The 15,132-nt window shown below is 56.1% G+C and overlaps 1 protein-coding gene across 24 annotated transcripts in view; it reads left to right on the top strand.

The window, feature by feature from the left end:
• Positions 1 to 15,132, top strand: part of DYSF (dysferlin) — a 203,405-nt gene that overhangs the window by 123,066 nt on the left and 65,207 nt on the right. For 17 of the 24 annotated variants that reach the window (XM_045978680.1, XM_045978675.1, XM_045978677.1 and 14 more), the window contains 5 exons: positions 2,334 to 2,515; positions 4,028 to 4,168; positions 5,004 to 5,033; positions 6,433 to 6,462; positions 14,986 to 15,087. In XM_045978680.1, the coding sequence (XP_045834636.1) occupies positions 2,334 to 2,515; positions 4,028 to 4,168; positions 5,004 to 5,033; positions 6,433 to 6,462; positions 14,986 to 15,087 (485 nt within the window). Of the gene's footprint in view, positions 1 to 2,333; positions 2,516 to 4,027; positions 4,169 to 5,003; positions 5,034 to 6,432; positions 6,463 to 12,390; positions 12,433 to 14,985; positions 15,088 to 15,132 lie in introns of all 24 variants that reach the window. The other 7 variants (XM_045978655.1, XM_045978663.1, XM_045978654.1 and 4 more) reach the window with 1 other exon arrangement.

Here is a 15,132-nt window from a genome sequence, read left to right as displayed (position 1 = left end):
CTGCTGGGGCCGCTGGAAGGAGTTGGCCCGCTGTGGGGGGGGGTGCGCGTGGGGGGTGCTGCCAACACCAATACAGGGTGCGTAGCCGCTACAATGTGCAATTGTGATCTTTGTGTAAACGCGGCCGGTCTGGGGCCCTTGTGCTTATAAAAATAAAGCGTTGGGAAGCACGGGGGGTGGGAACAAAAGGGGCTTTTTCGCCGGCTCTCTAATATGGTTTTATTTATCGGAACGCGCCCTCTTTCCCTTACTGGAACCAGGGAGAGGTTCTCCGCCCGAGCTTGGAGCTGATGGTATCACAGCCAGACGGTTTCATTAAATGCACAGACGCCGCTGGGCCCTGCCAGGGGCAGGAGGGGAAGTGTTTGGGGCCAACCCTACCCAGGCTGGTGCATGGAAGGGGGAGCCCCATGCCAGGGTGGTTTCTACCAGGTGGGGGTGGCAAGTCTCCTCTGCCCATTTCCCTTCAAGGGCCTTGCAGTCTTCTACCCCCAGAATCAGGTTCAAAACTGTTTCCTTCAGGAAGCCCTCTAGGATTGACTACACTGTGGCTTTTGTGCCTGAAGTCTGGTTCCATGCTGGTGGCTACCTCCTGTGAGCCAAACCCAGCCTTATTTAGCCACTGAGTGCCCATAGCATCTGCCTCCTAGCTTAGATCTCCCCACCCTTAAAATTAGCCATGCCATGGGCCAACAATCAGAATCTTGGACCCTACTCCCCCCATCTCTTGATGGGAGTCCTCTCTGACCTTCCTGCCTCTTCTAGGGTCACTCTGTCACCTCCTGTACAATGGCGGTAGTGTGGCATTTGGTCTCCTTAGGACCAAGGTACCTGTTCCTCTCCCCTTCCTTCGTGAGGAAGGGCTGTCTCCCCACCCGCATCCTGGGAGTACAGCTGGACATCCTAGCACTGGGCCTCTAGCACTTAGGGTCTAGGGTTGCATGGGGTTAGGGCACAGCTGGGGATAAACTGGGAGGCTCAGAGGAGGCAGGGTGCTGCAGTCTGGAGCTGGGGCCAAAGGTGGAGGGTGTGGGTGAGGGCGAGTTGGGCTCAGCCCTCCCAAACACCTAGCATCCAGTTGCCAGCTTCCTGCATCTCTGGACTTGTCCTTCAGCATCTGGCACGTTGAGTCTTACAAAATGGCTGCAAACTGGACCCTGCCCCCCATCTGACATCCTCATGGGAGAAGCTGGAGGAGCCCCTCCTCCAAGCCCTTTGTCCCTGTCCCAGATTGCCTGCACTCAGTTCCATAGGCCTTTCTCCTGCCCTTGTTCTCCAAGTGTGGCCCGGAGGACAGCATCCCAACCATCTGGGAACTTGTTAGAAATGCAAATTCTCCGGCCCCTCCCCAGATCTGATGAACACGTCTCTGGGCGTGGGGCCCAGCAGTCTGTGTAAGGCTTCCAGGTGATTCTGCTGCATGGTCACATTTGAGAGCCACAGCCCTAGAGTCTTCTCTAGTGACACCAACTTCCCTTTGGGAACAGGTTGGGGGAGTGACTAGTGGGCAGGCAGGATGCACGATGGTTTGGGGCAGTAGGAAGCTGGAGGGATCTCAGGGTTCCTGTCACATCACCCACTGCCAAAGAGCTCTTCAGTCCACGGGCTTCCCTCTGGGACGCTCACCCATCCAAGCACCGCTGTCTCCACCTGAACCCTTGCAGGGGCCTCGGAACTGGTGTCCCTGCTCCCTCCAGGCTGTTCTGTGTGTGGCAGCCGGGGTGGGCTTGCTGAAGCGCAGGTGTAGGCACCCCAGTCTGAGGGTACCAGCATCTCTGCTGTACTCTCCCTTCCTTAAGGAAGATAGATCCCTCTCTCACACACACCACGGTGTCTTAGAGCCACTCTTCAAGGCGCTGATCAGGATTGCAGTTTTATGGTTGCTTGTATGGATTATGGTTCTGCTCTAACTGTATTCTCAGCCCCTAGCACCTAGCTCTTGAGCTGGCCTACAGAAGGCTTTTTATAAAGCTTGCTGGATGAATGAATGCATGCACTGTCCAGGATGCACTTCCTCTAGTAGGACCTGGCCCTCAGTGGCCGGCCCAAGGAGCCTGGAAGGGGGCTTCTTTGGATCTCTAGGCCCGCTCTCTGGGAACTCAGCTCCGCCTCTGCACTGTGGCCCACCAGAGGGCCTTAGAGAAGCCTGGGGTGGGGCGGGGGGGTTGCGCTGGGGAAATGGGCTCTCACCTGTAGGTTGCCCCAGCCAGAGCAGTAGCCATGGCTCTGCTCCAGCTCTGTGGTCCACACGACCCCTGAGCAGACAACTCTCAAGGTCTCTGCTGTGTCTTGCCCCTCCCCACCCTGCCCCACCCTGTGCCCGTCCCACCCAGATCCCTACGCCATCGTCTCCTTCCTGCACCAGAGCCAGAAGACAGTGGTGGCAAAGAATACTCTGAACCCCACTTGGGACCAGACACTCATCTTCTATGAGATTGAGATCTTTGGTGAGACGGCCAGCATCGCCGAGCAGCCGCCCAACATTGTGGTGGAGCTGTATGACCACGACACCTACGTGAGTTTGCCTGCCTTCCTCCCTTGTCCCCTCACTGCCCACAGCCTCCAGGAGCAGGGGTGAGAGACACCACCCAAAGGGGTACCAAGCCAGATGGCCTCTCCCCTGACCCCACTAGGCTACAGAGCCGTTAAAACATTCTAGAGTAATTAAAAATGGATTGCTCATAGGTGAACTGTGCCTGCGGCAGGGAGAGGGGATGGAGCTGGAGGGGTGTTTGGCTCTGGGTCAGGGTTCTCTGCCTCTGACTTCCTTCTGAGACCCCAGGCCAGGAGTCCTCTCTCCCCATCTGAGAGCTACATCGACTCCACAAATGGTCATGGGGCGCTTGTGTGTGGGCAACGTGGTCGGCACGTGGCGTTCCCAGCGTAGGTGGGAGCTGAGATGCCCCCGCGGAGTAGAGAGACCCCTCCAGGGGCACAGGCAGGGCCCTTCTCCAGAGCTGGCCAGCTGACCCTCCCGGGATGCTGGCCAAGCTCAGTGGCCGTGCTCTTAAGAATGGGAGCGGATCAGCACATGGGGCCTCGAGCAGTTGAAAAGTGGCTAGTGCACCTGAGAAACCCCATTTTCATTTTCAGTTTTAATCAGTTAAGCTTTATATTTGAATCGACGCTCTGGAGAGCACAGCTCTAGAAGATTCCCAGGAGGGAGAGATAGCCCATTTCCCAGGGCTGGCACTTGGGGGAAGCCTGTGGGGAAGAGCCAGGCCCTGAAGGAAGTGTGATTGGGGTGTTCAGGCCAGGCGGTGGGGCGTTCCAGCACAGCAGGAAGAAGAGGGAGGCAGGAGGACCGGCCTGGGCTGGGCCAGGGGACGAGGCAGGGGAGCAAGTGCAAGTTCTAGTACAGGGGTGGGGGCAGCGGAGGCTGGGGGAGATGGCCCTCATGACAGCCAGGGGCTGAAAGGGCAGCTGAGGCCAGCACGCTGGAGTCGGTTATGGAGGGAATGAGGCAGGGCAGGAGAGGTGAGCAGGCTCCAGTGAGGGTCCTCCCATGCTGGAGGAGATGTGGGCCAGGGAGTGGGAGTGGGGGCCACGGAAGGTGCCTGAGCTGGGGAATGATAAGATCAAAACATCATTTTAATAGGACTCATTGCATTTGATGAGCGATCACAGTTTTCCCAGGTAGATTGAAAGGAGATGAAGAAGCCCATGGAAATGTCAGATACCTCCTGCGATGAGGGCGTTAAGGAAATGCTCGGGGGCTGTCACTGTGATCTCTAAGGGGCTCAGAGCTTGATGAAATTAAATCAGTGTGAAGGCTAGTTAGACCTACAGAGGGGTTTTTGACCGTCATGGGATTGCAAATCTAGCAGCGGTGGTCAGAGGTCCCTTGCATGTTGTCCTCACGTTCTTCTGAGGGGTTTAGAGCACACCGTTCTGCCCCAGGTGGCCGCCCTCCTGACTGCTGAGTCTCTTGCTAGAGCAGGAGGCTGGGTATAGGTCTGGGGATTGCTCTGACGCCACCTGCAAGCCTGGACCGGGAGAGGTTGACTCTTCTTTCTCCGTGCTCTAGGGTGCAGATGAGTTTATGGGCCGCTGCATGTGTCAGCCCAGTCTGGAGCGGATGCCCCGGCTGGCTTGGTTCCCCCTGATAAGGGGCAGCCAGCCGGCGGGCGAGCTGCTGGCCTCTTTTGAGCTCATCCAGAGAGAGAAGGTGAGGCTGGTTCATATCCACATCCAGGAAGCCCAGGCAGGGACTACATCCATAGTGGGGGAGGACAAGAAGGCACAGGGAGGGGATGCCCCCGTGGGGGAGAGGGGCCTCGAAAATACCCTTCTTCCCTGACTGAGGGCCCACGTTCATTGGGCAACACTGAACAGTCATGTGCTGTCAGGCCTTCTGCTGAAGGTTGGCTCTGCCCATCGTTTCTGACCCCCAGATCACAACACGCTCTCACTGTTAGGGAGAGCGTTGGGAATCTGGGTTGTGCTAGAATGCCTGCATCTTTCGGCCATTGGCTGTATTTCCCCCTGCATCGTAACTTAAAGTGGTTTCTGGGAGTCGGACCTCTGCGATCTGGTTTGGGGGGGGGTTGTGAGTGTGATGGGGGCATCTCCGCAGACGGGTAAGGGCAGGACCTCTGTTCTAGTCCCCCTCTGCCATGGCCTGGCCTCATGACCCAGGGCCAGCCACTTCCCTGCTCTGACAGGGGGCATTTGGTTTACAACCATCTCTCCAAAGTTGCTCTTTCTGTGTGGTGAACCTCCATAGGTAGGCCGGTTAGAAATAGGGCTATTCCAGTGAGGTGTCTGGACCACATGCTACCCACCTGGCTTCCCTTTGCCGTCGCCCGCCACCTCCAGCTTCCTCTGAGAGTCCCTAGGCCTCCAGGGAACAGAGTCTTCAAACCCCAGCACTGTCTGGTCACTGATACAGTCCATGGGTGTCATTTTGTGGGAAATGCCTTTGCCTGGCCAGGGCAGAAAGCAGGGTGCTGGGGCCTTGGGTGACGGGCACCTGACCAGAGCTCTCGTTTTATGCCTCCTAGCCGGCCATTCACCATATTCCTGGTTTTGAGGTAAGTCTTGCCCTCACCTTTTCTTCTTTAACGGACTGCCGTCCTCCTGGCTTGCCACACCCCAACCCCACCCAGGGGCTAGGAAGGGTGAATAGCCAAATACCACCACCATCCTGCCTTCAAGCAGAGGAGGAGTCCGGTGGGACCACAGGGCAGGGTGGGCAGGGGCTGGGGTCCCTGTGCAGCTCTGGCCTTTCCTGCCCTTCTTCCCAGAGAATTCTGGGAATCACAGACTCTCAGAATGAAATGACCTCCTGGCCACCCAGACCAGTTGCCCTCAGCTGGGCAGCCTCTTAGAATCCCTTAGGCAGCTTGAGAAATCACCAGCTCTTAGGCTGCACCCCAGACCGAACAATACACCACCTCTTGGGGGGTAGTGGTCCAGGCCTTGGTGGCCTTGGGGGGTGGGTTTAAAAGTGTGGCGGGGAGCTGAAAACCATCCAGGTGTGGTAAGAAAGGTCGAGTCTTGGGCCCCACTTCAAACTGACTGAAGTGTACCCTGAGGACACTGGGCAGCCCCCTCCATGTACTCATGAACCCTCCAGGGGCTCCAACGCAAGTTCGGTCCCCAAGTTGTGATTTAGACCACGGCTGCACTGTGACCCAGTTTCCTCACTCTGCTAGTGGTGGAGATGTCCACCCTGATCCTACTCCCCTTCTTCTTGTGGGGGTCATGGTAGAAAATGCAAACCCTCTCCTGGCACCCCTGCTAATTTGATTTGGGGAGTGTTCTTCTCACCGGGCTCAGAAGCCGCTTGGAGAAGTGGTCATTCCGGCTGTGCTTGGATGCCTCCTCTCTTTGAGGCAGCCGGCACAATTTGCTGACAGTTGGTACCCTGCAGGCCCTCCTTTGCCCCCAGCCCCCCACTCCACCCTCAGCTTCTCCCCCGCTCCCCGCTCTGGCTTCTCTCCGTCTCTCTCTCCTGCTCAGTCCAAGCGCCTGCTCTCGGGCCGGCCAGCCCCTGGGGACCCGAGTTGTTTCTCCTTGCTTCACCCGGGTGAAGCTCTGAGGGTTCAGCTCTGAGGGTTCAGACCTGGCTCCTTCCTGAGGGTGCTGCACAGGGTCTGGGACTCTTCCTACCACCGGTCACTTTCCTTTCTCCCATTGCCTCTGGAGATGCCTGGGCTCTAGGTTCATGCCCTGGCCTCTCCCACCAGTCTCCGCATCGACACCCCATCACACCTTCTTCTCGGGAACCATGTAGAAGGCATGGCCAGAAGTGTATCACCATGGCCCTCGATGGGAGGCCGTTTCTGTGGGCTTCACTTAGGGTGACATCTGGTTTGCTGTTTGCTGCCCCAGTCTCGTGCTCCTTATCACTAATGCTAAACTTTTACCCTCCCTCCTCTCTTCCCTCCACCGATCCCCTGGACACGAACACCCCATGGTGTGGCCTAGGTGCACGATACATCGGGAATCCTGGATGAGGTGAGCTGAAGGGACATGCGGGGACAGAGGGAAGGAGGAGGCTCGTCTCTGGGCAAGTGTCCCAGAGCCATCTGGGCTCCTGGTGCCCCAGTGGGCAGCGGCCACTCAGGGACCTGCCTGGATTTCATTCCCCACACTCTGTGCAGACCTGGGGCTACCTGGGGTATATCCTGGCATGATTTTGGCCCCAGAAGCCTTGCTGTCCTGTTGGAGGCTGGATTCACCCAGACCTTCTGGCAGAAATAGTGTCTCATCTGGCTGATTACCAGGTGGCATGTTTTCAAGAATAAAAATTTCACAAGGGGCCAGAGTAGTCAAGGAAGCCTTTCTGGTGAAGGTAGCATCAGCCAGCCATTGTTGCAGGAGGACGGGGAACGTGCCTTTGGCTGAGGGGGCCAAGCACCAATTTAGGGCCTGGTGGCTTTAGGGGCTGGTGGGGTTGGGGATTCCTAGGATCTGGAAGAAGATTGGGGTTTGCTTCCAGAGGAAGTAAAGCTCCATCCTTTGCCATGAGGGATGAGCGGCATGTTCCTCTGTGGCCTCCTGCACGTCTCTGAGTGGGTCCTCAGGAGGGAACAGGGGCAGAGGCCTGGGCAGGGAGATGGGAAGGAGAACCCTGGTCAGATGGGTTGGGTAAAGGGCAGCCACTTCCTGCCATCAGGGAATCCCCAAGCTGGGAATGGACACCATTTGACATTTTCAGTGCAATTTAGACTTGAAGTGCAGGGTCAGGATGTGGGCTCCACCGGCCCCGCGCCCCTTACCTCACTTCCTTTTGCTCCCAGACCGAGGTGGGGTCCGCCAAGTGAGCTGGCCATAATTGCGCCTGACAGGCAGCCTCCTGCTTCTGGCCACGGTTGCGAAAGACTGCCGATTTGGAAAGGGGAGCCGAGTCCTGTCCAGGGAAGCAGCACGGAGCCCTTTCTCTTGATTGAGAGCGCTTTGTGGCCAAAACCCACAGCCTGCTCTGAAGAAGACCCAGCCCAGGGATGAGTTATTAAAAAAAGTTAAAGTCCTTAATAAGTGGATTTGTAACATGTAGTAGTGAAGGCTCAGATTCCGAGAGCAGGGGTCTGGCTGTGGTCTCGTTGTCAGGAAGCAAATCAAAATTTGCCGCTTTGGGGCCAGACCCCGAGGAGGGCCAAGTGTCCTGCTGCAGAGCCAGCCAAGCCACAGACTGAGGTGGGGTGTGGGTCAGCAGGGCCAGAGAAGAGCACATCGTGGGGTCTGCTGGGCATAAGGCGGGGCTGAGTCTGCAGGTGGAAGGGTCTGAGGCCCTGCGGGATGAATGGAGGTGAATAGAGTATCAGCTGGCCCAGGGGACGACCCCAAGAGATGATCTTGTGGACCCCCTCATTCTCAGGGGACTCGGCCCCAGACCTGGGGCTCTGTGGCTCGGCCATTTTCCATGCACTTGAAGGCTAAGCCTCATCCAAGGTCCTGGATCCTATGTAGTTTCCAGAATCCCCAGGGACAGGTCAGTCCAGCTGCAGCTATGGGGCCTGCAGGAAGCCCGAGGCCTTAGAGGGAGTTTCCTTTATGTGCTCCCCCCGCCCCCCCCACCACATTTAGCCCCCTCAGGGCTCCCAGCATGATCTCTGCGAAGAGTGTGCCAGCTTTCCCCGAGGGTTATGCGCAGGCACACTGGCAGCTTTGATTCTGGGACACTGGCCACCAGAGCCCTCGAAAGTCTGCGTGCAGACAGGACAGATGGGTTTGTTAGGAAGCTGTGTGGCCGCTGGGGGCCGTGGGCTTGGGAGCCAAGGGCAGGACCAGGTAAGAGGCTTCTGTGACTCTGAGGGATGGTTTAAGAGCAGCCTTTCTGGGGGGGGAGTGCCTCAGGCGAGTGAATCCCATGCCTATGTGGGAGACAGAGTCCAGGAATGACATCTGTCCTTGGTGTGCTGATGGCTCCCAAAGCGGGTGGAGGACCATGGGGACGGCTTTCTGAGAGAGCTGACACTGAGCTAGCATCCGAAGCCAGGGCTGGCAGAAGGGGTTGGGGAGGGGGGGCTAGGTGGCAGTGCCTTGGGCTGGGGCCAGTTGGTTGGGTGATTTCCCCTCCCCAAGGCTTTATGCCCCTCTGGAGCAGCCCTCTCTGGGAGCTCTGGTGGGGGGCGTCGGGACCCTTGCCTTGGTCTTTGAGGATTTGGTGACATCTGGGAGACCTGGGTCCTTGCAGAGAGCAGGGATGAAAGGAGGACTTCCTTCTCTAACTCCCCAGTCTGTCTTTCTGTCAGGGTAGAGTAAGAAATCCCCCCTTCCTGAGCCTTGTTCGCCTTCTCCTCTTCTGCTCTCCCTTCCTGTTTCCCTCTTCCTCGGTTTGCTCCTTGGCCTCTGGCTCCTTCTCTCCCTCTTCCCCGCCTCTTCTGAGCCCTCTGTCTCGTTTCTTTTCCTTTTTGTCTGGAGAACAAAGGCGGTCCATGCTGCCAAGGGGAATGAGTTCAAAGAAACTGCAATTTTAGATTTCCTGAGAACTGGAGAGCGTGCACATGCGCGTGTGAGCGTGTACGAGTGTGTACACGCGCAAACACACACACACTGGCGGCAGAAGAGGTGATGGCAGTTTCCTCAACAACCAGCACCGCCCCCCCCGCCCCGCCCCAGGGATGTGGAGCATGTGCAGAGGGAGACCCCACCTGGGGACCTGGCAGTGCCCTAGGCGGGAGCTGGGGCTTGCAGACCTGACCATTGAAGGGGGCGTGGTTCGGAGCATTAGCCTTGGTTCTGCCGCTTCTGTCCTGCTCCAAGGCAGGCAGGGGTTTCCCTGGTGGAAGGGATTGCAGGCTCCATGGCTGTTTTCACTGAGGGCTCAGAGGGCCAACCAGACGTCATTCTATCCCCTTCCAATGCCAGGGTACGGCTTTTAGTCTGATATGTACACGAGGTACTCTCCCGCACCCCCAAATCCACTAGAAGGAAAATTCTGGTGTTTTGCAATCAGGAAAATAAACCCAGTGGTCCCCCCATCCCCCTTTCCCTCCCCCAAGGCCTTAATTTAAAACACTGTTTTTCCTGGGAAATGTAATTAGAGCAACATGTTGTTCCTAACGAGCTGGGTGGGGCAGGCAGACAATGGAGCCCTCCCAGCACGCCTGGCTGCCCCTGCCCAGCAGCTCCTCCAGGAGCCAGGATCTGAAGGTCCAGAGGGTCCTCTGACTGTATCCTGCTGGGGGATGTGGGGGTATATGGGGCTACTGGTAACAGGACTACTTAGGTGGCTGGGGGAGTTCACCCCTTCCCCCAGCCCTGCTATGGAATGAACGTCTGTCTGGTGTGGTGGCCCTGGGACCTAGAGGAGGAAGTCCCCCTCATGGCTTGTCCTTGGCTCTCTGTACCGAGCTGGCCTACTGGACAGATAGACCGAAGTGGGCCCAAGGGTAGATTTCTCTCTGCTAGGGGAGAGAGCCTCATCTGTCCTTGGGTCCCTGTCCTCCTGATGGGAGGCAGTTTGGCAAAAGCCTTGACCGCCTGCAGGACCCGTCAGTGGAGCAGCCCTGTGTCTGCCCTGCACATCGTTGGGTGGGGAGGGTGAGCAAGAGAGGCATTGGTCAAACGTGGCTTCATCTAATTAGACTTATAGTGTATGGCTGCCCTTGAGGTCTGTGGTCCTCAGAGTCCCCATCTCATGTAGGACAGTGAATTAGGATGTCCTAGTGATGCTTCAGGTCAACACCTCCGCCCTGCCTGGTGATGCTGAAAGGCTCCCCCAGGGGTGACGAGGGTCACTGCAGCCCACCCCCACCAAGAGTCACTGGCCGGGAAGGAGGTGATGAGCCCCTCGGGTTGGCTGGACCAGAAGTCGAGCAGCTCAGGCTTAGAAACTGGCCATCCTGGCCAGGGCCATAGGACTCTCCCAGTGAGGTGTCAGAGACCAGTCAGGGTCTGGGAAATGAGGCCACGGGGTCACTTAGAGGTCAAAGAAGCCAGAGAATAGGGCAATAAGAAGTTTCTGGGGTGGTTGGAAGATTGTCTGGAAGATGGAGAGCTTAAACATCCCTGAGGGATGTGTTAGATTCCGGGAGGCATAGGGGAAACCCATTCAGACCGAGGGGCGATGAACAGGCACAGGAGAGGGGGAGGGGTTGGTGAGGACCCATGGAGCACTGACAGAAGTGCTGGGAAGGAGGGGAGGGGACGCTGGTGTAGGTTCTTTATTCCATCAGCCGCCTACCCATTCATTCCTTCGCCATCCTTCCCTCCCCTCAATTTCCCTTCATCAGCCTTCGGTTACTGGACAGGGATTTCGGCCGTGGTCCCAGGGTGTGGAGTTGATGGTTGAACACACGCAGAGGGTGTGTCTTTCAGTGGGAGTGAGTCCACTTGCTGTGGAAGCCGTGGGGGTGCTTAGCTTCGGCTCTGGACACCAGGAAGAATTAACTGGAGATCTGACGTCTGAGTAGGAGGTAGCTAGATGAAGTAGGCAGAGAGCATTTCACACACAGGGACCGGCCACTCTGAGCCTCAAAGGTAAAGAGAGTGGGCTGCCTCCTGCCACCTGCTAGAAGTTCAGAAGGGCCAGTGTTGAGCATGTGCAGGAAGGTGGCTCATCACTTATCTGAGAACCCAGAAGGGGAGGTTATCGAGTGAGAGGTAAGACCAGCGAGGTCAGAAGGAACTAGAATGTGAGGGGTCTTGGAGGCCGTGTTAAGGAGTTTGGACTTCATCCTGAGTGGCTGGAGAATGTTTGATGGGTTTCAAACAGAATGACATTCTAGAAAGTTCTCCCTGGCTACAGAATGCAGCAGGCACTGGCTCCTGGGAAGGGATTTGCAAAACCAGATGCAAGGAGACCACTTAGGGGGATGCTGGTGAATCCAGGTGAGAGAGGGTGAGGGTACGAACTGAGGGAAGGAGACAGGTAGGTGGATGTGCGAGAAGTTTAGGAGACAATCATGAAGACCAGGTAGTTTACTGGACATGGTGATTAGGGGGAGGAGAGCCATGGTGGCGTGGGGCTTTTTGGCTTGATCATCAGTGTGGATTGTGGGGTTTCTGAGATGACATTGGGAGAGAGCAGGTTTTGAGGGGAAATTCAGAGAATCCAGTTTGGGACCAGGTCAGTGTTAGAGGCCAGTAGGGCATGTGGGTGAACTGAGCAATAAGAGGTTGGGAATATGGGTCTGGGGCTTAGGGGAGATGCCTGGAGGCAGAAAGCCCAGGAGACGGCTGGGCAGAGGAGGAAACCAACCAGCAGAGGGTAGAGAGGGGAAAGGGGCAGCGGAGACAAACCAGAGAGATGGTTTTAGGAAGGAGGCTGAGGTCAGTTGGCAGGAGGCTACTGAGGGAGTGGGAGAGATGCGAGCCTGCCAGCGGCCTTTGGGCTGAGCTACAAGCAGGTTGTTGTTGACTTTGGACAGAGAAGTTTCCCGGGCAGGGGTGCCGGGGGCAGAGATGAGTGCATTGGGCAGAGGGCCTCGTGGAAGCGAAGGAGAGGCAGTGGACAGAGGCAGACCTTTTCAGGGAGAGAGGGGAGAGGAACGGAGGCTACTGGAAGACACGGAGAGCAGGGCAGGGATGCATCGGAGAGACCAACTTTAAATAGGGAAAGAAATGATCCAGCAGATAGTGTGAGGAGTTGGGGAGGATGGACGGGACAGGGCTGGGGAACAAGAGAGGCTTTGGCTGTGGATGTGCCACGATAACTCCATGGGATGGATGGGCAGTATAGTGTGCACAGTGGGGCGGCGGGGAGCAGAGGACTGCCGTGGTGGTGGCTTGCAGGCTAGGTGGGGGATGGGGCTGGTGACAAACGACAGGGAGCCAAGATGTGCCTGGACCCCTGGGAACAATGAGGAGGACACAGATGGCTTTGGGATGACAATGGTGGCCTCACGCCCTGCCAAGGAAGCTGCCCGTGGACACACCTCTAACCACTGTCTCTGCTTGTTTCTTCCTCCTGCGTCCGCCGGGCCTGGCGTTCCACAGCTGTGTGCACCTGCCTTCTTCCTCCAGGGCCTCCTCCAAACGGTACTGGAGCCTAGCCTTCTTGAGGTTCTTGTTCCCTGTCCTCCTCATAAACAGGTTCCTGAAAATGGGGAGCCTGGTCCTCAGCCTGTAGAGAGGAACGTCATCACCATGGAGCTCCACAGAGCCAGGAGGAAAGACGGAACATGGAAATGAGGGAGAAACAGGAATCCAAGGGACAGTGCCCAGAGTTTGGGGGCCCGGAGAGAAATGTTCTGGGTGGGAGAATGCAGTAATGAGTTTTCCTGGTGATTCAGGAGAATGCTATAAGCATGTGAGAAAGGTTTGCTCTTTCTGTCTCCCTGATCCCTTCTTTTCGCTCCTTTTGGTCTTGAGTTTTTGGCCCTCCCCCCCCCCCCCCCTGGGCTGGGCATTAGCCTTAAGCAGGCCACAAACAGACCATCAGCAGGCCTTCAGGCAAAATCCTTGTTTTAAAGAGCCCTGCCTCCACCCTCTAGGCCGCTGCTTATGTGCACTGTGACGTGCACAGCGCCCCCTGGAGTTGTGCTCTGTGGCTGCTCAGCACTTCGCCCCTCCTCCCGACAGCACCTGTCTCTAAGCCAGACTGAAAATGTAGGTTTTTCCTATCCCCTGTCTCTTCATTGAAGGTGGGGAGGTAGCTTAGGAATTCCTTCATTGTGTGCCCGCAAGACATAGGGATAGTTAACTACAAGGCCTGTGCTGTTCTAAGAGATGCTTTTGGTGGTTCGGTTCTCCTCAGGTCACCCTGAGAGAACAACAATGTTAGTGGTAAAGACAATGGTACTGACAACAAGCAGGTCGCCACAGTTTACTAAGCCAACCCTGGGTGCCACTTAACTGCTTGTTCTCTCGCTGAAATGCTGGAGCAGGCTCGTAAGGGTATTGTTACCTTGGATCTTCACGTGAGGGTAATGAGTCACAGACATTGAGTAATTTGCCCAAGGTCAAACAGCTAGAAAGCAGCAGGGCTGGAACTAGAACCGAGGTCTGTCTGATTCTAGAAATGAACTTCTTACCACTGCAGGTCAGGGAAGCATAGTGTCATCATTGTGTCACTGGGCAGGAGTGACAGCCTGGGGTTGGTTGTGAAGTGATTCATGGAGGCAAGAGGAAGCCAGTGCAGGTCAGTCTCCAGCTGCTCCCACCATCTACGTCAGAGTGTTTGTACATGGATCCGCCATCCTTTGAGAAGGAGCTCAAAGCAAGTCACTTGGAGAATTAGTCTACTGATTCCATTGTTTATTAAATGAGATTACACAAGACAAGGTCTCTGTAAAGTATCCAGCATAGCCCTTTTATTTATAGTCAACATTTCCTAAGTGTCAGGGCCTTCTTGTATGGATGTGTGGGTTGTGCACTGCACAAGGGCTCTGTGTCTAAGGGGAGGCAATTTCCAGTGCAGTTGTCATATACTTGCATTTATTATAACAATTTTCCAGTAGGTGGCAGTAAAGCGTCTTGTTTTAATAAACTAGTAAAATAATGACAATTTTCTGACGTGGAAGTAGAGAGTCTTCGGGAAGAATTGCCACAAAGGTGCCACATGGACTAGTAGAGCTGTTGAGGGTTCGTATGAACCAGGCGATCTTCTGAATGTTAGCACTAACTGCTTCAAGCCTCACAGTAATCTTGAGAGGTTGGCAACTTTTAATAACCATTTTATCGATGAAAAAAAAAGGAGCCACAGAAAGATGTAATAACTTACCTAAGTCAGCAGCAGGTGGAGTGGAGCCCGTGTTCCTAACCATTGTGAGACAATGGTAGTTGCTTGTCCCCCAGCGGTACCTGCCTGCCTTGCCCCAGCGGCTTCCCTGCGTGTATCTTCGTGGTCACTGCAGATTCTTGCCCGGGTCTTCTAGGCAAACCCTCAGTAGGCAGAGTTGACAGAAACTGCTGTCATCCTTGGTCTGTGTTGGTGAAGGAGCCTCCCCGCGGCTCCCTTTAATGCCTGCTGACGACGGGCCCGCATGTCCTCCTCTTCTATTTGTCAATTTTCTTTCTGGCTCACAGAGCAGGTATTCTGTCTTCAGGGAGGACAGATGTGAGAAGTCGGGGTTTGGGGCTGGCAGGTGTCTGGGTGTGGTGTGGGGGATGGAGATGGGACACCAGGGTCTATGGTAGGTCAGGAGGAGAACCAGGCTATGGGGAGGGTACATGGTTCTCCGGACCAAGTGGGGCTGGAGTGGGTGTGCTAGGGCGCAAGGGGGCAGTGTGTGTTTGTGGAGGTTGGGGAAGAGGGGAGACCCTGAGCCGCTCACTGGTGCCTCAGAGCCTTTATTATGGAGGAGGGGTAACCTGGGGTTCATGTGAAACAAGGTGACCCAAACCCAGGGCCAAGGTGCTGGAACAATGACTCTGGAAAACATGGTGCCTGGCAAGAAACTGACTTTATTTTCTCATTTTTGCCTGCCTGCTCGCACGCTTGTGTGCCTTTGCCTCTCTGTTTTTGTCTCTCCACACATGTCCTTCTTTCCATCCCGACTGTCCTTCCCCTTTTTCATCTCTCTGCCTTGGTCTTTGTGCCACCATTGTCTCTATCCTGCCTGCCCCTCACCCCCTGCCCCACCCCTGCAGTCTGAGGACACAGACCTGCCCTACCCGCCGCCTCAGAGGGAGGCCAACATCTATATGGTTCCCCAGAACATCAAGCCAGTTCTCCAGCGTACTGCCATAGAGGTGAGCCTGGTTGCAGGGTGGGGAGGCAGCCTGGTCCTCCTGGTT

Source organism: Meles meles, chromosome 15, assembly GCF_922984935.1.
Source record: "Meles meles chromosome 15, mMelMel3.1 paternal haplotype, whole genome shotgun sequence".
In the NCBI taxonomy this organism is placed as follows: domain Eukaryota; kingdom Metazoa; phylum Chordata; class Mammalia; order Carnivora; family Mustelidae; genus Meles; species Meles meles.
Note: the sequence above shows the minus strand (reverse complement) of the source record. Positions and strands in the feature narration are given on the sequence as shown.